This window comes from Rhipicephalus sanguineus, chromosome 1 (genome assembly GCF_013339695.2).
Source record: "Rhipicephalus sanguineus isolate Rsan-2018 chromosome 1, BIME_Rsan_1.4, whole genome shotgun sequence".
NCBI classification, from domain to species: Eukaryota; Metazoa; Arthropoda; class Arachnida; order Ixodida; family Ixodidae; genus Rhipicephalus; species Rhipicephalus sanguineus.
Genome location: NC_051176.1, coordinates 106,846,101 through 106,870,440, shown reverse-complemented (window position 1 = coordinate 106,870,440; position 24,340 = coordinate 106,846,101). Strand labels below are relative to the sequence as shown.

The 24,340-nt window shown below is 44.4% G+C and overlaps 1 protein-coding gene and 1 long non-coding RNA gene across 4 annotated transcripts in view; one reads left to right on the top strand and one right to left on the bottom strand.

Annotated features, from left to right (window-relative positions):
* LOC119395138 (cytochrome P450 4V2) overlaps positions 1-24,340 on the bottom strand; it is a 65,640-nt gene that overhangs the window by 18,046 nt on the left and 23,254 nt on the right. For both annotated transcript variants that reach the window (XM_037662428.2, XM_049415523.1), the window contains 5 exons: positions 12,370-12,439; positions 12,161-12,287; positions 9,504-9,656; positions 8,423-8,596; positions 5,646-5,712 (listed from right to left, as the gene is read on the bottom strand). In XM_037662428.2, the coding sequence (XP_037518356.1) occupies positions 5,646-5,712; positions 8,423-8,596; positions 9,504-9,656; positions 12,161-12,287; positions 12,370-12,439 (591 nt within the window). The remainder of the gene's footprint in view (positions 1-5,645; positions 5,713-8,422; positions 8,597-9,503; positions 9,657-12,160; positions 12,288-12,369; positions 12,440-24,340) is intronic.
* Positions 1-24,340, top strand: part of LOC119395159 (uncharacterized) — a 62,589-nt gene that overhangs the window by 21,534 nt on the left and 16,715 nt on the right. The window lies entirely within an intron of this gene.

Sequence of the window (24,340 nt, the reverse complement as noted above, 5' to 3'; positions counted from 1 at the left end):
CGCTTCACCGCTTGTCAGCTGATCGACGGTCGACGCTCTGTTCGCCGCAATCAGTGCATACCGTGTGTATTGCTGTAAATTAACTTTCCCTTTCTCGGCCACAAGTACGGGCAAATAAAGAGTTTCATCTTGGACACGTCGCCTGCGGTCGTCGTCGACGTCACGACTACGTGACATTATACCATCTATTGTGAAGGAAAAAACAGCGCTACAAATGGACGAGGACTAAGGAAGAAAACACGACACAGGCGCTGAACTCGCAATCTTGAAGCGCTTTTGTAGCGCTGTTTTTTCCTTCACAATGATGAATCACCAACTAGCCCAAGTTTCTCTTCTAGTGCAGCTTATACTATCTATCTTGATTATGTCCTACACTGACAGCTTTCACCCCTACATTTAAAATATGTTGAATTCATCGTCGCCATTCATTAGTCATGCACTTCATGCCAAGGTGCGATTTTAGATCAACATTATAGTAAGTCATTCCTAATGTGCATTCTGGGCTAACGTAACTTTAAAAATTCGCGCAGCTTGCACTGAGTCGCGCAAGGCTGTGCTAGAGGGGAGCTGGTCGACACTTGGCTGGTCCTGGCTTGACCAGCCAAGTGTCGACACGTGCATTCACACGCATATGCACGAAGTGTTCACAGGATCACACTGTAAATCACGAGTCTAGACTAGGTGTTGACAGGGTTCGATTGGGTATCGCTTGGCAATTGCAACACCAAGTAGGTCACAACACCAGTAAATCACAACACCAAATGAATCTGCTCAAGCAGATTAATTATGATAATTAGCTTAATAGCATTGTAACGGAAAAACAGCGTGAGAACACAGGGACGAAAGGGGCACACACACAACGCTCGTGTGTGTGCCCCTTCCGTCCTTGTATTCACGCGCTGTTTTTTCGCTACAGTGCTAACAAACCAATGAGCCCGCCGAACTGCAATAGCTTAATAGGTCTTAGTGGCACATTGGAGACTTGGTCTCGATTAGCTTGCATCCCAAGTCAGACTAGCCTTAATTTTAACTTAATTAGTTTAATTACCCAAACTCGCACATTCGAGGTTCAGCCTCGACTAGCTTGCATTCGAAGTCAATATAAGGCTAATGAACTAATTAGCATAATTAATGCTAATTTAGTCTTCATCAGCGCCATTAAGTCTTAATTAGCATTCGCTAATTAGCATATGCCGAGCGCGGCATGACTATGCAACAAGAATCTCAACTCGGCCTAATTATGGCTAATTAGCCTTTGAGTATATATGCATGGCTAATTAGGTTTTGCCCTGCTCAACTAGGCTTAAATAGGATTGGCTATGATTCACTTGGCTTAACTAGGCACAGTTATGCTGAACACGCCGGCATGATGATGATTGCTTGTCTACATCGCGAGTCAGACAAAGGGTGGGATAACAGCTCTGCTGTAAAAATAAATATTTTAATTGTGCTGCAGTGTCCTTAAGTGCCAATTAGCAAAACATTCTAAATGTATTCAGCCTCTCCCTCTATGATTTCATTTGATGCATTACAATGATATCGTCCTATTAATTTATTGACCATCTACTCACACTTGATAATTGCCTACAACGATCACTAATAAACGATAAAATATTTTTCTCTTGCATAAAATTTGATTTGCCACCTTTAATCACTCGGTTGCATAGATTTCCCCCAAAATCATCCCTCACTACTTACCATCGATCGCTACCACTAAAGATGATTGCGTGTTGTTATGTATCCCTTATCGCAAATTCATACATTGAATACCGTATAGATTTCATGTACGTATGCTTCTATACTGAAAGCCTTCTATTATGAGCTTAAAATTTGTGATTAATCATCGTTGCAAGTGATGACTTATATGGTCAGGGTGCAAATGTGCATAATGTTGCTGAGTAAACCTCAGTCAGTGTGAATACTTGCGGGTACGTCATTGTCAAATGTTTTAATTATCCATAATAATTAAGCTAAAATACCCCTAATCCCTAACTAGCAACTTAAGATTCTTATATCTTTCATCCTCTTCGTCTCCACTCCATGTGATACATCACAACGTGATCCTCCGATTAGTTGATTTTTATTTACCCCTCTCCTATTTAACACTAAGTGTAAGTATTAATAATTCCAGAGTACGATTACCATCTCTTTTATACCTTTGATTCTAAATTAGCTATAACTGTAGCTACTCCTAGTTACATGCGATAGCCATCTAGTATTAATGGTGTACGTTGCAATACTACCTATAAATATATATATATGATACATGTCCTTCTGTACTCACCGCTTTCAACAATAAGCTTTATATAAATTGTTAAATTCATTAGTACCTTTGATTACATATACTCAATAGAGGAAGATTCGCATGCGTATCAATGTCTCTTGTTAATTATTACTTGCTTTGAATTGCGAGGAGCTATTCTCGTTTGCTTTGAATTGCGAGGAGCTATTCTCGTTTTTGATCATCTGTTGTAATTAACCCACGATTTCTCATTGCTAATTATCAACGAATGAACTCCACAGTATTCATACCCTCCATATCTTGAGCAGCTTCAAGAATAACAAACTTGTATAAAAACACTGACATTTTCCCGTGTTTTCGGGCCACCGAAAACACTATGAAGCGCATGCACTCCTAAAAGGTGGTTTCACTGCAATGCACCTTTTTACAAAAGTTCCCGTCGAACCTCGGAAACTTCGCCAACATCAGCCAAACTTCACAGGTACGAAGACTGAATCATCTAGATTGGATCACTTTAGTGATTTTGGCAGGTGAGAGCGCATTCTTTTTATATAATTTTTTTAATTCTCTCCTATGGAGTTTCACATAGCACATAAAAGTGATTCTCGAACCCAGGAAGTTTATGGGAATAAAACAAAACTTCTCGCACTGTGAGATGATGACTCCCAGATTATACGGACGAAGTGATTTAAGCTTATATTGAGGCGTTGCACTACAATAAATGTTTAAAGGTCGTTTCCCATTCAGTGACGCTGCCACTCAGCAGCCAACGCAACAGATGGCGCTAGTTGTCGATGTCCCGAATTCCTGGACATGTCGAACATCAATGCCACGTTCGCTTATTGATGAACCATGAGAAGTGGCTTTAAAACTTCCAGTATCTGTACAGCAGCCTTAGCAGCGGGGGTGTTTAGGCCGCCAAGAATCTTGCGCATTGAACTCATCAAATTTTCAGCATAGACTTGACGTCTGCATTATTCATCTTTTCGTTGTCTTCATTGCGTGCAGCAGCACCATACGATGAGTGTGTACACGCGGCTCTTGATGGTAGCGAAGGGCACTGAAGCTCCGACGTATTCAGGGCCAATGACTGCTTGCCTTGCGCTTGCGTAGACTGTGAAGGTACTGAATCTTGTGTATCGTCCTTTCTGGCCGGCAAAAGAAGGCGAGGAGGTGGTGAAGGCTTGACTTTGGGTGTTGATTCTTCTACGCGATAAACACTGCTGCTTCGCTTGCGTCGGAGTCGTGAACGATGTCTATGGCGCCGCACAGCCCTTGCAGCTTATCTGTGAGTGGAGTGGTCTCGAACCATCTTCTTCATAATACTTATTTCATTCCTCATTTTGGGACATTCCTTTGACGTTGCGTCGTGGGCGCCCGAGCATTTGAGACATTTCGCAGCGGCGTTGCAATTATCACCATCACGAAGTCCGCCGCAATGTTTGCAGGCTACTGCACCCTTGCAAACTGCACTGACGTGCCCAAATTTCAGGCATTTATGACATTGCAGAGGCGTAGGCACGTAAGGGCGCACCGAATGCCTCACGTGCCCGACCTTTACATGTGTAGGCAACGTCTCTGACTGAAACAATGTTTTCACACATCGGGACCGCCCGAAGCGATGAAAACCAACAACGGGAGACGATGACAACAGTTCCTCAAGGCTTTGTCCACGTCGTAGATAACTCCTGTAGTCGTTTCCCTCTCGTACGCGGAGAATGCGCGAACCGGAATGTTTCCCAACTGAACAATCACTTTCAGTGTGTCCAATATGCTCTTCGTAGCGACCTCCACAGACAGGACGTTCTTTCGAGCATTTATGCGTATTTCTGCAACTTGGCCAGGGGCGACAAGCTCAAAGTATTCCAACAGGCTCTGCCTGCTCAGTGAGTTCAAGATGTCTGTCGTCGATGTCGGCACATACGAGATCGTGTATGACCGCATGCTGCTCGCCTTTTTCGGTGCTTGTCGACCAGTGGGCTATGTCCTTCTGATTTTCCTCTTCAGGCGGCGACTTGATACAACGGTGAAGTCACTGTTCGAGGCCATATCTTCCGTGGAAGACCCATCGGAAGTATCATGTGGACCACGCTGGGGCCGAAATGGTCACTCGCGTCGGAGGCACAATGATGTGTTCGTCCGGGACCCAGTTGCTGGATGGGGTTTTGGTCCCCCATTCTAAGAGACAACGTCCCTCAGAGTTCTTGTCGTTGATTGTAAAATCACGGCAGAATAATTAGAAAACTCACAGAGATCGAAGCTGAAGCTGTCACACAGCTCACGATTACTGCAGACGCTAATGCTATCAGCATTAAAAAGCAATCTAGCAACACGCCACATTTCTACAACCAACACCCGTGTTACATATGAAGGCGGTTTAACACCGCGTGATGTTAAGTCTGCTACGCCGCGATATCAGTCACTCTGCGCGACAAATCTGAACGTGGCGGCGTTTACTCGCGACTGGATTCTGCTAAGTTGGTGGCGCCACGGCGGAATCGAAGCGATCGGCGATATTTAAGGCTGGGTGATAGTGAACGTGGTAGAAATAGGGATTTTATACTGACGTCTATCTTGCGATAAGTTGTTCCACGTCTCCGTAGCTGTATTCCAAGTAATCGTTAAAGTTCAAAGCTCTTAAAAACCACAAAGCTTGCTGCTTACTCTGTGGGAACCGAATAACAGTATTCAAGAACTTGTGCTTTTTTGTGTGTCATTTTGTTGCGATAAAAAGGAGATACAATTTCGCTATTGATGTATCTACTATGTTACTATATACTATATACATCATACTATATACATCATACTATATATATAACTATTGATGTATCGCCTCAAAGGCGATACCTCAATAGCTATATGTATATAGTAACCCGCCGGGGTAGCTAGCAAATAAGGTGTAGCATTGTCAAGCTCGAAGCACGCGGGTTCGAATCCCGGCTGTGGCGGCCACATTTCTAAGGGTGCGAAATGCGAGAACACACGGGTGCTTAGACTCAACTGCACCTTAGAGAGCCGCACGTGGTCGATAGTAATTCTGGAGTCCCCCCTATGGCATGCCTCGTAATCGTATCGTCGTTTTGGCGCGAAAAACGTGAACAATTATTATATTCGATAGCTGTAGAAATGAATTAGACAACTAGAGGAAGCAAGAGTCGCAGTTTTATCGGCCGTATATATTACAGTAGACATTCCCTTAATTGCTAAATTAGCAAGCCTATGTGTCACGCGCGTATCAGCATGCGAGCTTGCGCATGCTGCTACCGTACTCGTCGCGTCTCGCTGTCTTAGGGTTCTGCCATGCCATGTGGTCACTACTTGCGTCTTCTGGTTAAAGAGTCGCAAAGTTGTACATACCAGCAGCTCTACATTCCATCAAAACAGAAGGAAACAACTTTCTCACCAACTTTCATGTCCTCGTCGACATCGCGTGCTATGAGTGGAACTGGGGGATAAAGCCTCATCGATTCCTGCAACGACCAACAAAGAGTTCTTGTTAATGTAGTGAACACACACACACGCACACACATATATCATGCACCCACGGGCTGACATGCACAAGGTAATTCTCTTGCACTGTTGTAATCGATGTTATGCGAATAATTTTGCAGAACGTCTGTAAATTTTAATAGTTTGGGATCCATAATAATGTTAGCAGAGGGAGACCAGCGTTTTTGTCGCGAGCGTGGGTATGGCGAAAGCCACAAGACCACGTCAACCGTGTCGACAATAGTATAAGGTGGCGTTATTTGTAGTTTGGTCGCTGTACGCGTACCAATTTTTTTAGCACTGGACGCGAGTGCTGGATGGTACGCGCTTACAGCTTACTATATGTCGCATAAGCGATAGAAAGGCTGATGACAACATCAATTGTGACTACATGTTATTGCACAATCGCACGCGCGTATGGCTGTGTCACTTATAGTCTATGTTAAAGGTACAGCGGTTGCATAGCGTCTAGTAGCGCCCGCTGCCACGAGGAAAGGGGGTGGGTAACGTGCGTTGAGACAGAAAGCGCGCTCAATGACAGTTACTATACTGCCGTTCTTCCTTAAGTACCCCTTCAAAGCGCCAGCTACCACGATGGAATATTGCGAGAAACGGGTATGTTTTCGCTTTTATGAGCAACTTTTTCTTATGCGACGCGACGCAAGCGAAACGCAGTGTTACAAGTCTGTGGCCGAATGGGAACGAGCGTGTGCGCATTTGGTATCACTCATGCTGTGCTATTTGACGAATGCGTCAAGCGTCTCAATGAGCTAGTTTGTTATTGGAATAGCACTGACGAACGAAACCGTTCCAGCTGCAGGGCTACTGGTGGCTCATTTTTGCCACATCTTCTAGACAGCATGAATAGCAATGTTGTCCGAGCTAAAACTTGCAAAGAATTTCTAGTGATGCAAAGTACGACATAAAAAATCGGTAGACAAATCAATCATTGCGATGAGATTGAATAAAGAAAGTGTTGTTATAACGGCAGAATAGCCATCATCATCCGGCATTAGTCTACAGTCGCCATCACTAGGAAAAAGTAGACCGCCAAAATCGCGAGCGCCGGTAGTATACGAGCAAATACAGTAGCTAGCTAAGGAAGGCCTGTGTTCGACACAAGTTGAGTTCTGTCAAAAATTACGACGGACATAGTCGACGTTATCTTGGCCATCATCGTATCTCGTCACAGAAGAATGGTGGATGAGGTCCATGATGCCATTGCCTTCAAAAACTATCCCATAAATCTATATATAATCAGGACGAAATATATAGTAGAAAATAATTTGTTATGAAATATAGAAAACTCATTAAGCAGCCGTTCAAGATATCGAATGAGGAGTGAGAGTTCTCAAGAAACAAGAAGTCTACTACATTTAGATAGAACGCCTTTCACAGTGAAGAAAATACTAGTTCCATGGCCAACGGCAAGTCTTCAGAAAAGAGCGCTTGTCGCCTTCAAGAAGTTTTTTGAAGAATCTAATATTTTATGGAAATATTGACCTACTGCACACGATGTCGACTTTCCCTTTACACTAAAGGAAAGGTGTAATGTTTTTGATAGTGCGTTTGATTTTATGTGTAATCATTTGTGTCAGTGTGTTTTCCTGAGTATGTCAAGCAATACAGAATATTTCAGTTTGAACGTCTACATGTGAACTGACTTTTCCCATTTGAACTTGTGATACTACACTTGTGTACATATGAACCTATTAGACGTATATGAACTGCCATGTGATGTTCAGCTGTGCGTATTTTCATATCATGTGTTCTACTGTATTGCATTTTGTGCCCTTATTATTTTTCTTAATACATATTTTGTCTTCTAAGCGAGAAGGAGTAGCCGGTGCCACTATAATGGCAGCAACCTCTTCTATTTCATCATTTCAATAAAAAAAAGCCTTACGAACGTTCGAAAATTAGGAATTTACTTAACTCAAGGTACCTGCACAGCACGAACGTAACACAGAGTTAAAAGCTACCCTTCAAATGAAATGCAAGAAACTTATAAGTCAACAGGGCTTGTTGCTGAGCTAGTTGATTCATTACTTGCGGAAAAACTGTAATGACGCAAAGAAGACGGGGACGGAGCGAAGACACAAACAGACACGGGCGCCCGTGTGTCTGTTCGTGTCTTCGCTTCGTCCCCGTCTTCTATGCGTCATTACAGTTTTTCCGCAAGAAACTTCCACGCGGCTGTCAACGCTCATCCCGTTTAGCAGGGCATGACCACGCACTACGTACTCTCATAATAGAAAATTAACGTGCGTCCAAATCGCTTTTGCTTGTCTTCACATTGGATTCATTGTTGATCATTTTTTGCACGGATAGAGTGTATGAGCAAGTGCTGCGCAGAAGCATCGGAGTTGACACAGTATGGGCATTTAGAAAACGTCGTATTTTTCACGCGATGGTGAAAGCGAGGCGCGTAGGCCGCGCCGCATTGTAAGCATTGCACAAAGGTATCCCTGAGGTACGGTAAATTTTGACGGCCGCAGAAAACCTTAGAGTAGGTAATACTCGGCACAGTAACAACCTTAATGAGAACCAGCAGATCGATCTGCTGGTTTTCATTAAGGTTGTGTCGAAGAAACGAGCTCTCGAAGGTTCCCTTCCTTCATTCGACAAAGTAATGACTCTTTTGCTTGCTCGTTGAACCACGCATGTTCAGTGAGCTTAACACTAACATACCTTGACAACGCATTCAAGGTACTTCATCTGCTTGATGTCTTCTACAGTCACATCCCTTTCCATGTCTTCAGCAAAAATGGCATCAATTTCTTCGTGTACCTTTGCCTGTACTTCAGGATGATTTCCCAGCAGAAAAAGGGTGTAGGCTATGGATACGGCTGTGGTTTCAAACCCCTGGAAGAATATCAAGGAAAATTTTCTCACTGCAAGTAATCACACTTTGTTCCTTTAGTGCAGCAGTGAAGCGTATATCGGTGAAATTGATTCAAGCTTTTGCACATGGTATCATATAGATAGATGCTATGTTGTACATGGAAGCGTGTTTAAATTACCTAGATCGCTAGACATAAGAACAGCTGTTATTCGGTTTAATAAAGTTCCACGCACTCTCTCTGTCTAGAAAAACGTGCAAATAAAATCACGTGTTCGTGCTAAGGAGGCTTTGGCTGCTATTCGAGAGGGAAACTAGATGTGTTTTCTTCGCAACTCTTCCTATGATAGGAAGGTTCGGCGGTGACCGCCTCGCTGTGTGCGGAAGGTGTTACGAGAATGCACTATTTTTATTAGTGCAAATGCACGAGGGAAGTTGCTGTCGTAAAAGTGTCACAGCCCGAAGACAGCTATACAAGGAAGGAGGAAAGTACTGTGAAATAGCTGGGCACATTTCTCATGGAAACGACAGACACACCTCGATAGCGTTGGGCACGTGGTGTTACCAGCACATTGTCCAGAAAATAGTGATGACAACAAAGCTGTTACCTACGTTTTCCCGCAGTTACGGGACAACTCCGAAACGACTGCACTTCCCTATGCAAGTTTGATAATTATTGGATACTACGAGGAAAATTTATGTAATATATGAAAGTAGTGTTAAATTAATTCGAGATGTGTCATGTCCTCCGTGCCCTTTCTTTACCGAAGCAGTTTCACGGAAGCGCTTCTTTGAAGTACTTACCCCCTTCTCATCTGGCTACTGAAATAAGCTTAACAAACTTAGTACTGGGTGCTGAATTCTGTGTATTGCCTTTTTGAATAATGGTGAGTATGTAAAGCTAAATGACGAAATTAAAATGAAGCTAACCCCAATAAATATAGATGTGACTTCGTTCTTGACTTCATCTTCCGTTAGCGTGCCATCCACCATGTGCATATGCAGAAGAATGTCAAGGAAAGACTTCTTTGAGTCGGCCTTTACTTTGCCCATCTTGTATTCGGACAGCCGTTGTTTCACAATCTAAAAGAGAGAGGGAGAGAGAGTATAATGAATGTAATGGTGGGTGAAAGGTGGCTGCAGACTATTGGCGTCTGACGGCACTTCGTCACTCTGTAAAAGTTGTGAAAGTGGGGTTTCCTTTAGTACGATGCAGGGCAGCGCCATGGGATCCAATTAACAAACCTGTGGACGGAAAAATGAAACAAGACGAGGGCAAAAACTTGGCTGAGGTTTAACTCTCGTATACGAGGAGGAGCGCTGGGAGAGGTGGAGAGACGAGCCGCCGAACGCAGCGTAGTCTACGATATCAAGGCTACGACAGCAATGCTGAAGAAGCCATCCGAAAGAACTCCAAGGAGGTACCCGCCGTCAATGGAACAAGAGTGAGGACGCAAGCGGCACAATTGTGCGACTAAGTGGGTCTAACTACTTTGGCGAAGACTGTGAAAACGGTAAAGGGCCAGAGCCTCACTGTGTTCTTTTCTGTGAAGACATACAAAGAAGGCAACCCTTTTAGAGCCATCGTCTCTGAGCGGGGTACGTGGCAGCGCCCTGTTGCATCTTATCTTCAGAAGTCCCTAGCAGTCCTACCCATCGATGACCCCTGTCTAATCAAGAGCCCAGTCATCGTAAGTAATTACCTCCGGGCTGAGTGCCCTAAACGAGTGAGCGCCTTCTCTGTTGATGTTAAGGACTGGTTTTATTCTTTACCTTATGACCTCGTGTGAGATGAAGTTAGTCAATGCACTGAGCGTTTTGGGTGCACGAAATTTAAGAATGCGCGTGGAATTCATGTTGGCAGGTTTTTGAAGCTACTTCGCTTTTACCTACGCTCGACTTTCGTACTTGACAAGGACACCTTCCACACCCAGCGTCAAGGGGTCTGCATTGGCTAATGCTTAGCTCCGGTACTTAGTGACCTTTTACTCGCACGGTATGACAGAAGCCTCATCGCTAACTTTCACCAGACAAGCACAGTTAAGGTGTCCCGCTTCGTTGACGACTATTTAGTTCTTCACCGCATTGATCAAACTAACCCTCGACGAACCAGTGGTGAGATATTTGACGTATTTCGGCGTGAAATGAAGCATCTGGAATTAACATCTGAGTTTACTTCTGACACGAAGCTACGTTTCCTAGACCTCGAAATGCACTTTAAGTCTGGCCATGCCTGTTGGCGATACGAGCCTCGGTCAAAGAAAAGTCTTCTTTCTTTCACGTCCGCGCATTATAAGTTAGTCAAACGAAGCATCGCTCATTCCTGCCTAAAGGCAGCTTTAACTCGCTCATGCCTCATCAGGTGGAAAGCAACTTTATGCACCAAGTGCATCGTCTTCAACACGCAGGCTTCCCTAAGCCCCTACTAACTTCCATCGCCGAGACTCTCTTAAAATCATGAGGGTGTGAAACAAGAGACAGAGTGACAGCCAACTTATCACGCCTCGCTCTAGCACGGCTGTTATCCCCTACGTGCATGAGGTGTCGCACAGGGTAAAGAAAGTGGCTGGCAAAATAGTTGTTCTAAGCACGCGGCAAGCTTGCTGGGCTGTGTCGCACGGTCAACTGTGAAGGACCTAAAAAACAAGCGTGTGTTAAAAACGCGCTAAGCGCCATGCTGAATGTGTATCAGCGATTGTTTACAAGGTACCATTTACTTCTGGGCGCTGTTACATCGGCCAAACAGGGCGATGCTTAAATGATCGGCTGATGGAGCACGCTTACTCTCTAAAAGGCTCTGTTCCCATTCATTTGGCTGACCATTGTAAAAATTGCGGATGCCAGCCAATTCTTGATAAGTGCTTGGTCCTCGGGCTTTATAGCGAGCAGCGAGAACGCGAGATGTGCGAAGCCTTCCACATTGAACAGCATGTTGTCTCTTGTCTAAGCGTGCCCTCAATTTCCCTTCACTGCAGTGAAATTAGATATCTAGGGGGTACTAGTGTGACAGCTTCTTGATAATGTGCTTGTGCTCGAGTTGATTATGTTTGTTGTATGGCCTTTATCACATGGATGTGCACTTCTGATTATGTTTGTTCTGCGCAGATACCTGTTTCCTATATAATACACTTGTTTTGCAATAAACCTCGGTTGTTAGTTTAACGTCGTGTCTGTGTCTTCTCGTCCCGTCGCTGTTTTAAGCGCTGTTTTATTCTTCGTCTGCAGCGTAGTGAAGAGCGAAACTAGCAAGGGCCGCGTTTCGATTATCAAACGCGTGTAACTCAGCTAGCGTTCGCTGGAGACGCGTACACAACTGCAACGCCACAACTAAATTTCGACCTCTGTGTGGCTTACGCGCCATTTAAACCTTCGCCTGGCCACGTGGCACCACAGGGCGAGGCCCCGAGTGAGCGAAGCTGCGACGCCTCTCCGTAGTAGATCACGTGTCATGATGTCACGCTAGCCACACTTGCGCTCCGGTGACTCAAGGTCATTGCGACGCGATGAATCACCTTGGGAGACAGAGTAGTAGAGCTTCCGCTCTAAAAACGAAGGTTCAAAGGGTTAGTGCGCTACGCACCGCTTACCTTTCTGTTGTACTCGTGGATGAAGTTGATATTTTTCCTAAAATCCCTCGAAGCCTGGGTCATGCTGTAAATGATGTCGGACCAGTGAAGAAGGTTCATCATCCTCGCTATTACGCTGGCGCCAATCCTGTGAAGCGAGATGAGAGAACACGCTGATTTTCATCTTGATCGCTGAAGGTGGATTTACTGATGGATGTGTTTGTTCGTACTCATCGTTTATTTCGAGCAGTCGCATCCTTTGAACCTCAGCTTCATCGATTTGCACACCGAGGGCAGTCTCTGTAAGCAAGAGAAATAAAACAAAGACGATAAATCTTCTTTAAATCACGCTCGTCGTTTAACGTTCCTCCTTTTTTCAAGGCGATTGCCACGAACACGGACCTCAGATCTCATCTAGTCATACTTGAAAGTCCAAATGCATTTAGGCGCCTCTTAATTAGTGCACATTGGAATAGGTCTTACGCCTATATTGGTTAATTTGGGAGGACCACTATTATTAATAATAATTGTTGCGGTTTTACTCGCCAAAACTACGATGTGATAAGGATCCTAGTAGCACCAAATGTTGACACAACGTTGCCACCATGTTGAGAAAGCTAATTGTTTCAACATTGTGGCAACATTGCGTGCCGCCGTTGTGGAGGGCTCCGGAAATTTCCACCCCCTGGGGTTCTTTAACGTACTCCTAAATCTAAGCACATGGGCCTCTAGAATTTCACCTCCATCGAAATGAGGCTGCCGCGGCCGGGATTGGATCCCGCGATCTTCGGGAAACACTATTATTGACAAGTACGTTACAGGGGTTAAATTCACACAGCCCCTTGATTCATAAGTGATCTGTGCAACCGACCGGCCGCACTCACTATGTTCAGTATCGTAACCGGTTCTTAAGAACAGTTTGCCGGCACAGAAACATTTTGTTTCTTTGGTAATGACCAAGAAATCTAATTCACTATTCTTTTCGTTCGTAAGTGTTGTTTACAATTAGTCAGCTCTCTTCTCTGATGATATATACGTCTGCCATCACAACTGCCCATACATCTGCCCTTCCGACCGACCAAGTCTCGCATATATATACATACAGATATATATATATATATATATATATATATATATATATATATATATATATATATATATATATATATATATATATATATATATATATATATATATATTTCTTTCGAATAGACCCTGTATTCATGCTAAGCTCGGAGTAAATGCGACTGACGCGTAACACTGTGTTGTTTTGTTATGTTCCGCTTATTCTTTGCCGTCGCCGATTGGTATTAGACATTAAGTCGAAATATGTGAGTCCTTTGATAAAAAAACCATTCAACGCTTGGTCCAGAGTCCCCTTTTTGTGCAAGACCGCGAAAGGACAATAACTAACGCAACTGACCTTTCTTTAGACCAGAAAAAAGAAAAGCCGCGACGCGACACCTGACACAATTGCCGCGGCGTTGTACCTGTAGTAAGTGCCCTCCATGACAATCACAAGGCGTCGCACCTTCATAGTCAACGACGTCCGAACGACACAATATCGTCGTTGTTTCGCAGCGTCTAATGTAAGGATTAGACGACTTTAGCTTGACGTTTACCGTCCGTTTACCAACTTATGCACCATTTTGTAACATGTACACAGCTGGTTTCCACGAACGTTCATGTGTTCGCGCATATCACTCATGTCCACAGCAGAAGGTAGAGACGCTGCCTGGTTTTACCGAGAACTGAATGAGCGGAGTGCGACGGCGCGTCTACTTGGGCGCTCCTGCAACAAAACGTGCTGCGTAATTGGAGAGTCCTAACCCTCCACGCATATTCGCGGCAATACCGCCACGACAAGAATGCGCAACAGCTCAATAAAGAAAAATCTGAACGGAACCTGCGACAACTGCCAACGAAAATGCGCCCTAGCTTCACTTTCTGCTGATCTCTGCCACGCAAACAAGATAGTTACTAACGTTGCATCCATGCAAATGAATGGGTGAAATAACAAAAGCTCATGTGATAACGAACTAAGAGCTAGTGAGCAAGTTTATTTATTTATTTATTTACTTGTTTATTATTTTATTTTTTTAATTACATTACCCTCAGGGCGCATAAAGACGTTTCAGAGGGGGGCGGGTAATACAACAAAAAATGCAGTAGAAATAGAACATTAAAATACAACAAATGAATGACAACCTCAAACAATAATAAGTTATTACAGGCGCAAGACATAATCGGTTAGTGCAGTCTTGAATGATGACGCGTCCTCAATGCAGGCAATGGAGGGGGGAAGGCGGTTCCACTCGGCACTGGTCATTGGCAGAAAGGAGTCTGAAAAAAACACTAGTGCGGCAGAGAGAAATCAAAACTTCATACTGATGATCAAGACGTGACGTTATGTATGAAGGATTTGAGATGAGTTCCTGTTTAAGTGAGTTATTTTGGTAGAGAATTTTTTTGAAAAAGGCATAGACGAGAAATTTTTCTTCGAAGTTGCAAATCAGCTAGTCCAAAGTTTGATTTCATTTGCGAAACGCTAGCTGTGCGGGAATAGTTTGAATTAATGAAACATGCTGACCGATTTTGAACTGACTAAATGATAGCTGTTAATATTTTTGGACCGGAGTCCCAAACAGAAGACGCATACTCGAGCTCGGGTCTAATTAGTGTTATGTAGAGTAGTAACTTTAAATGTCATGGGGCTTTAGAAAAGTTTCTCCGTATGTAGCCGAGGGATCTGTTGGCATTGTTAGCGATGTATTCAATGTTCGCATGCCAACAAAGGTTAGTGGTTAGCTGAATTCCGAGATATTTATAGGAAGTTACGCACTGTCAATCACTATCAATACTATAAATCAGGTGATAGAGAAATGCGCGGAATACAACCAACCCCTATACATAGCCTTCATAGATTACGAGAAGGCATTTGATTCGGTGGAGACATCAGCAGTCATGCAGGCACTGCGGAATCAGGGCATAGACGAAGCCTATATAAATATAATGGAAGAAATCTACAGTGGATCCACAGCCACTATAGTCCTCCACAAAGAAAGCGACAGAATCCCAATAAAGAAGGGCGTACGGCAGGGAGACACGATCTCTCCAATGCTATTCACCGCGTGTTTACAGGAGGTTTTCAGCGCCCTAGATTGGGAAGAATTAGGGATAAGAGTTAATGGAGAGTATCTCAGTAACCTGCGATTCGCTGATGACATTGCATGATGAGTAACGCGGGAGACGAATTACAGCTCATGATTACTGAACTGGATACGGAAAGTAGAAGAGTAGGTCTGAAAATTAATATGCATAAAACTAAAGTAATGTGGAACAGTCTTGGCAGAGAACAGCGCTTTGCGATAGGTGGCGAGACACTGGAAGTTGTAAAGGAGTACGTCTACTTAGGACAGGTAGTAACCGGGGAGCCGAACGATGAGAGTGAAATAACTAGAAGAATAAGGATGGGATGGGGCTCATTCGGCAAGCATTACCAAATCATGAATGGTAGTCTACCACTATCCCTCAAGAGGAAGGTATATAACAGCATCATCTTACCGGTACTTACCTACGAAGCATAAACCTGGAAACTTACAAAGAGGGTTCAACTTAAATTGAGGACGACGCAGCGAGCGATGGAAAGGAAAATGATAGGTGTAACCTTAAGAGACAGGAAGAGAACAGAGTGGGTCAGGGAACAAACGGGGGTTAAGGATATCATAGTTGAAATTAAGAAGAAGAAATGGATATGGGCCGGGCACGTAGCGCGTCGGCAGGATAACCGGTGGTCATTAAGGGTAACTGACTGGATCCCAAGAGATGGCAAACGCGTGAGGGGGAGACAGAAAACTAGGTAGGTAGATGAGATTCAGAAGTTTGCAGGTATAACGCGGCAGCAGAAAGCACAGGACCGGGTTGATTGGCGGAACATGGGAGACGCCTTTGCCCTGCAGTGGGCGTAGACAGGCTGATGATGACGTACTCAAGGTTCATGTTATTGATAGCATAGCCGAAAGAAGTGGATGAGTCAGAGCGACGCGAGACAGACATAATATTGCATTTAGTGGGATTTAAGAGCATTAGCAATCGTGAGCACCACTTTGATATGTTACCTAGGTCTGACTGAAGAATAATGTTAACATGCTGATTAATTATTTCGCGGTATAGGACACAACGTCGGCAAATAGTTTAATGGAACTATTAATCACAGTAGGTAAGTCATTGATATAAATTAGAAATAACAATGGGCCCAAGACAGAGGTTTGAGGAACGCCCGACTTGACGTCACAGCGCGGGGATACAGCACCATTAGCAGCTACAAATTGAGTACGGTTAGTTAGAAAAGATTATGTCCAGTTCAAGGTGTTATTGTCAATATTAAGAGTACTGAGTCTAAGAAGCAGTAAGCGATGAGACACCTCGTCAAAACCTTTAGCAAAATCTTAGAAAATACAGTTAATAACTTGCCCTTTGTCTAAAGAGAGTGAAATGTTATGTATAAACCATATTAGTTGTGTTTCGCAGGAGTTCTTGCGAAACCCATGCTGATATGAAGTGAAAGAAGAGTTAGATTCAAGAAATGAAACGAGATTAGAATGTAGGGCATGTTCAACGATTTTGCAAGGCACTCTGGTAAGTGAAATGGGTCTGTAATTGCGAGGAGAATGCGGGTTACCTGATTTCAACAGAGGCACCACCTTCCCCACCTTCCAATCTGCAGGCAGAGTCGAGCACTCAATAGACTGGTGAAAAGGTGCATAAAAAATACAGCGACCTTCCACTTGTTTTTCTCTTAGAACACGAAATTTTATCTTCATTTGGACTTTTTTTTCTTTTCCATTTTCTGCAATGTCACCTGTATACACAGAGCTGAGTATCGCATTGTGTGCACGCGTTTGACAGAGACAATGTCGCAGGTATCGATAAACTACGCCTAGCGCACGGACCCTGTTTAGGAAGCGCTCGTGTGAAGCCTAAAGGTGCCCTGCAACACTTTTCCAAGTAGCCATCGAATGGCTTCATCAAATAAGTTTATTGCCTCACGAATCGTCCGCGGCAAAAATTTTCAGAATCCCGTCCAGTACGAGCGGATTTACAAAGATTTGTCGCACGCGGTAATTGCATTCTCTCTTCTCTCGTCCCGACGAAAGCGCTGGAAGCTAAGCAGGGAAGGATGGCTCGGGGGAAGAAGGTACATCACGCGCGCCTCGTGGCCTTGAGCACTTTTTTTTCTTCCAACGCGCGGCTTACTTTCAGTGCGATCGCGCGCGCGCGCGCGCGCTGACACGTGCCGGCCTTCCGCGGCGGCCGCAGTACCTACCGAGCCCGCCATGCTCAAATCAGCCATGACGTGGAATGAATCCATGACGCAGTGATTTTGAGTAAATAGCATCATTTGTCGAGAGAAGAGGAAGCGATTTTTAGCTAATTTTGAGAATTTATTGTAAATCCCAGGCCGCGTGCTGTGCTATATTATTTGGCGCGCGTGTTCTCGGGAGCTTGGACTACCGATCGTCAACGTTTTCTGACCATGCTGAAAAAGTGTTGCAGGGCCCCTTGAAAGGGTTGGCGTGGGTAGCAGGATGTCAGGGTTGGATCCTAACTGAGTCAAAAAGAGAACGACCATGTTAAATATATACCGTGAAAAAGGGGTTTTTCAGGTCTGGGAAAGGGTCGTTGCACACTTCGGGGAAGTTTTTCTGAAGAACGCGCCTGGCTCAGTTTGCATATGTGCGCCACTGCATCGAAAACAACATTTGCACTAACGCATGCTGTATATTCAAAGAGCTGCATTTCGCGATGAAGGTGCTTTTTTTTTTTGTTTCATGTGTGCGGGTCTTGGAGAGCAACATTTTTGAGAAACAAATTTCCTCGGCTCGCTCAGAATTAGTGATACTGATGCCTGCCCGCAAAGCCCAACTTAGTGGATGAGAATCTTTTGGTCATACATTGTTTGTCTATGCGACGGCTGATTTTGAAACGCTGGCAAAGGCCTATAACTTTTCCGTCGACATTAACACTATAGTCATGGCGTCGTCCTCAGATCTTATATACGAGCGTTACTGCATTCGTGTGCTTCTGTAAAGAGAGCGAGAAAGATAAAATAAACGTTTATTGATATTAATTAGAGAGAAAGAGAGCTTTTTTTTCTTCAACCAAGGCGGATAGCTGCCTTCGTCCACCCTCTGAAGTGACTCATCCTATGGAAGACAACGAATGTCACAGAGCAATTGTGCGACTCCTATGCTTCGCAAGAATCTCAAGACAAGTAAGGTAATAAGTGAGCTGCACTTGACTCAAAGCTACCGTAGTAATTGTGATGTGAATACTGCGGGTTTGCTTAGTTTTAGGGGCGAAGCTCCTCAAAGCGGCACCCGTTCGTCCCCGTCGTAGTGCGTAACCAGTCTAAACGCTAGTACCAGATCTTGACCTCCAAGGTGGTGCCGGTGGGAGATTTCTCCTGTGCGTTGTTGAACAATAAAAAATTCGCAGCGTGCGCATTAACTAAAAGCCGAATTCTTCTGTCTCTCATTCCCCATTAGCAGCCATTGGCATGTTTCAGTAGGAAACGTTAGTAGAAGTAGAAGTGTAAGTGTTAGCTAAAAGCCGACTTCTTCTGTCTCTCATTCCGATTAGCAGCCATTGTTTACCTCCAAGGTAGTGCCTGGTGAGATTTCTCCTGTGCGTGATTAAACAATAAAAATTTTGTTCAAAACGCCGTTGATTGATGAAATAAACCAACGAAAGACGCCAGATGTTTTCTAAAAGCAAAACGAAAAGACGCCAGATGTTTCTAAAGCACAACGAAAAGACGCCAGCTGCTTAACGAAAGACGCCAGATGTTTCTCCTCTCCTACGGTTTAGAGTAATTAGAGTAGATGACAAGGCAGGTGCCACTGATAACATACTGAAGACGATGCTAGACTTGTATTGTGAGTCATGAGTTCCTCAGTCTGTAACTTAACAAAAGGTGGGCTGATCCTGAAAATAGTGGAATAATAAACTAGCTCGGAAGTGGCAACGGGGGGTTCTACAAAGAGTTTTATTTATGTAACAGTAGATACAGCAAGCGCAGCAGTTAGCTATAATAAATAGTTGGTGAAAAAGACGAAAGCAGGAAAGTACAGTTGCCACAACAAGTACGTATGCCATGTGCCAAAGCGCGTCTTAGTGCACTCCCCGACCCTTCCTTCGATGTCGAAAGAGCGGTGAGCGATTACCGGTGGCCTGGCTTACCGTATTTATGCGCGTGCTACCAGCATTGTTTAGCGCTGCTTAATGCAGACTAAATTATGGCTAACTTAGGACAGTGCTGGCAAATAGCGGTGAAATGGTGGTTATTATCGGTTCTGTCGTGTTGCTTGGAGCTCATACTTTTCACCGCGCGGCTTTCCACTGGCTAATGTGACTTTACGGGCAAGCGACACACAATGAAAGGCGCGTGACAGTTTCAAAAGCCAGAAAACACCCCACAATGCCCGGTTACTTCCGTACCTTGACGCACTGGCACAACCAAAAAATGACACGCATGCCTAATATTTCCATGCGGCAAAGAACGCAGAAAAAAAAAGTGAGCAAGACTTTTGCTCATGGGAGCCATGGTGCCTTAAATCTGTGTCTTCTTCTGAAGTGGTGTTCAAGTGATTTGATGAAGGTCTAGACATTTGTCATGTAAGCAAGTTCATCAAGACGATGCGAGGAACCCATTCGGACTCAATGTATCATTTCCAAGAATTGCAAGCACTGAATCTCGAAATGTTAAAAAAAGAAGTTATTGCGAGTTATTCGTCAAGTTTGTTGTTCTGCAATAGCGTGCACTCATCGCACCAGCCAGCTATGGAAACTTTGCGGCGCAAATTGAATGAAGACGCATAACAAAAGAACAGGACAGGAGCCGGATTTGTGTTATGTGTCTTCGTTCAAGTTGCGCCGCAAAGTTTCCTCAGTTATGAACCAGTACCAACTAGCTCAAACCAAGATTCTGCCAACCACTTGTAACGAGCCACGTTTAACACGGCGCTGCATTTGCAATCTCGGTCTGATGTGTCTTCTTGTTTGTGAAAAGCTGTATAAGTTTGACTTTCCTTCATCAGTGGGCTGAAGTTCGTGTGTGTAGCCACCTGCAGCTACAGGCCGGTGAAAGCGTACACCAGCTGCTGGGATCCACATCTAAATTGTTTTGAGGCGGTCGTCCTATGGTTTCCCTCAAGTGACAAAACATTTTGGCAATAAACTTCCACCGTTATGTCAGGTGTGTCGCTATTTTTTTTGTTTTTGTTTTTTTTTGGTTTTCATCATACCGGCTGTGAAGAGCCTGAAGCTAAGGTCAATGCAAATATGTTTTACAACATTATCGGAACTCACACGAAAATATATTCACAAACAGAACACATAAACCTATACTTTCAACAATTGACTGTAAAAACACTGCAATGTTTATTTACCTGCGTTTGAATGCCGCACATCGTGCCTGGCTTCTAGTTTTCACTCATTAAAAGATACATTCTTAGCATGCATACAAAAGAACCCCAAGTGGTCAAAATAAGCGTAAACGCTCCTCGCTGGAAGAGCACGAGCATCGCCTCAGTTCGCGACAAGGTGCATCAGTATTTGTGAAGGCCAGCCTCTAAAACCTAAAGTATGTTTCTATATGCGTTAAGTTTGCTTTCAATATAAATTTGTGAGCGTAAGCGAGGTAGCAGCATAAACGGCTCTTTGTCACGCTCGAAACCAACAGTAGCACGCACTTGACTTAGTGCGAACGTTCCACTCCCTTTTTTATGGCGACAGAACAGTAGTGTAATCCACGCAGGTGTGCGAACTGCAAACAATTTACGGTATCAGCGAGCGTAGGACTTGTAAAACTCCCGCTGTCCGTTATAGCGGTTGCGACACAATGCGGTGGCGCAGCCAAATGTGCCTCCAATCAAACGTGTCATCGAGACAGTCTAGCCATTTCAACAAGTACAGGCGTAATGAGCTCTTCCTTTTCATGCGATTGTTCTACAGCTCGAGGAAACGATTTCGTAAGGTATCGCTTCCGTTACAGTTAACGAATATCGATAACAATCTCTCTCCTTGATCCGAAAGTCCGCGAAGCTCGGAGAGTGTACCACCGGAAGGTGAGAGAAGTGGTTGGAAAACACGAACGCTGTCGCCTTAACTAAGGACGACGCGTCGAGGAAAAACGCGTGTGTGGTTTGTTGCCTTTCTCCATTGTCATTTTCGCCGGCGACCGAGCGTATAACTGGCGCGAGATCATACCGCTCCGTTATCTGCTGTGGCTTTTGTTTTGTGGCAAATCAAAATGCGAACATGGCAAGATGCATTAGGTGACGTGCCACACGTTCAGTTGCGACAATGATTCTCCACGGGGCGTATCGAAAAAGCAAGCACACTTGAGTGCACGTAAAATGGGGACGTGCAAAGTTATTATAACCGACCTTGTGCGCAAACCAAGGGAACCTTCCGTACTAGTTACCCTCGCGAAAACGCCCGCATCTATTTTTCGCCCACGTGTTAAGACTGCTATAGAAGAAGCGCACGAAAGGCAACTTGAATATTCACCAACATTAAAAAACTTTTAAGGGCATGTTTTATTCCAAGGAGGCACTCTTTGGGCAATGCTCGTAACTTGATTCACTTATTTTGCATCATCGGGTCACAGTTTATGATTTTGGTAATAGAACGAGGTGTTCAGCAAGTGATAATACAGTTATGTAGACGTTGACAGGGGGGTTAGGGTAGTGGGAGGCGTTGACACCCCGTCTTCCCGAAATTTAGTCTACACGTACACATTCAAACACACGCACACCAAGTAGGTCACCAACCCTCCTCGGAAATCGAATCCTGGCTACGCTTTTTGGGGGCGCTTCTTCGATGCAGAGTGTAAATGAGTTCTTCCATCCCGCGTTTTTAAAGCTTCAGAAGAAAGAAACTATATGGGCAGTTATGTACGTCAGCGCTGTCGTCTTTTAGCACTGTGAGTCGATTCCTAGATGACAGGCAAGGTAAGCATTCCTTATAGTCAACTTCATAATAATAATAGAAAATTGCATTAGAAAAAAAAAAAAAAAAAACGGAAGACACCCTAATCCTTGACTTAGGCGTCTGGTAGTGGCACTCGCACCTCGGCGTTGGTGTGCCCTGGTGTATTCCTAGGGTGAACTTCGTGTTTCGTCGCACTGCCGAAGCGGATCTCAGAGGCCACGTAGGCAGAAGCGCGTGGTTGAGATCTGCTCCGCCTGGTGCCGCAACGATTCCAGGTGCCCACAAGGAAACCGCGTGCTCTTTCAATGAACTCTTTCAATTAACTTTCATTAATTATCCTGAGAGTTAATTGGCCCATATATTAGGTAAGCTTATGCTCCGATATCATATGTATCCAATATAACTCTTAACTTTAACCAGAATCATCGACTTTGTGCCAGTTTCATCTTTTAGAAGACTCTATGAGAATATTCAGGAAACCGGAAGTGCTCGACCGCGAGTGATCGTAAGAGAAACAAGAGTATCGCTCGTTGTACGTGCCACTAAAAAAAAGCAGGAACTCCCTTCTGAAGCATTGTCAGATAATGCACCAGCATTATTTAAAATTCGCTCATTTAACCAGCATGTTGCAAACACTTGCCGCCATTAGCCATCTCTTAGCCAACACCACGGTGTTCTAACACCGTGGTGCTAGAACACCGTGGTGTTGGCCGCTTGGTGTTGGACACGGTGCTCTACACCGTGGCCAACACAAAGCGACACTAACCTGTATGTCACGGTAACTTGTTGCGGTAACTGCAGTACCCTATCATCGCTCCGCGCCGACTTTCTGGTATGCATGGTTACTTGCGGTGGCAGATTTACTGTTTTGCTCTCTTTGTATATATGTGTGTTTGTGACTGTATGTACTATTTGTGTGTATATGGTGTATATGTGATCATTGTATATACCATAATCACCCGACACCTGGAGTAGCAAGCCAGGCGACAAACCAGGCTAACCTCTCCGGGCATTTCATTAAAGAATCTTATCTCTCTCTCTCTTTGTGCACCCACTGTGGGGTACGGTTACTTGTTGCTCTCTCTCTCACGCATACACAAGCTCACGTGCATTTCCCTGGTGGACTAGCCAAATAATGCTTATGCACTAAAAATCAGGTAATAGAGAGGCGTCATCGTTCTGTTTATGTCTGACTTCGTAGGCCTTTTGATTACCGCTTTTCATGTGCCTGACCAGTAATTACTGTTACACAGCTTAATATAGTTATTCTCAGGCAACCTTTGTTTCTGGTAAAAGATTTAAGAGAAAGGACGAACCTTTGTTTTAAAGTGCAGGAGGTAGCTGTTACCAGATTTGCGTGCAGTGGCATAAACAAAACATTCTTAATTGCGATAGCAATTATAGGTACAGTGAAAGCAAAAAGTTGCCGTCGCTTTGATGCTCGGTATAAGGTCCACTGCAATAAGATACCATCGCGCCCCGCGCACGGTGCGCTGTGCGATCAAAGGAAAGCGTACCGCGTTGGGTATGAGGGTGGTCGGGAAGGTGTAGATGGTGAACGCGGTGGGTGGGGTGGTGGGAGTTGATTAGAAGTGTTTGCTCATTGTGGAGTGGCGATGCAACAAGTATGCCGCGGTAGAAAGCGTTGTGCAGGAGAAGTATGCGTCTCCTCCTCTATTCAACCGGCCGTGAAAGACAGAGCCATTGCTCAGCTTAGCAACTGTCGTTAAGGGCGACGTGTGTCATATATCTTGCAAAGTAATCAGTCGTGTTTCGCGAAGGCTGAGCGAGCCGAGATGGCTGATTGGTCTCCGCGCGCTTAATGTTTGAGCTCTCGTTATGTCAAAGAAACGAGGGGCAACGTGATGCGTTCGCTCACATCTGTTCATGCTTTCACGATGCCAGTGTTGTAAGAGCTATTGTTAGCGGTGATCGAGTGAGTGTTCGGTTATGCATTTTCGCGCAATGACACCACGTTCGTTGGTTAGTGAGAGAATGTTTACTGCAGTATAGATAAAGACTGTGAAACTTGTTATTTATAACCGTCTAATTCATTGCTACCACTATCAGTGCCTCGCCTTTCGGGCGAAACTTAATGTTTATGTATGTTTCTAGACATCGATGTCAGCATAGAGCAATAATTACTGCAAAAAAATGGCTGATGCCTTTGTCATAGGAATCGGTATAACACAAAAGTGAAACGTG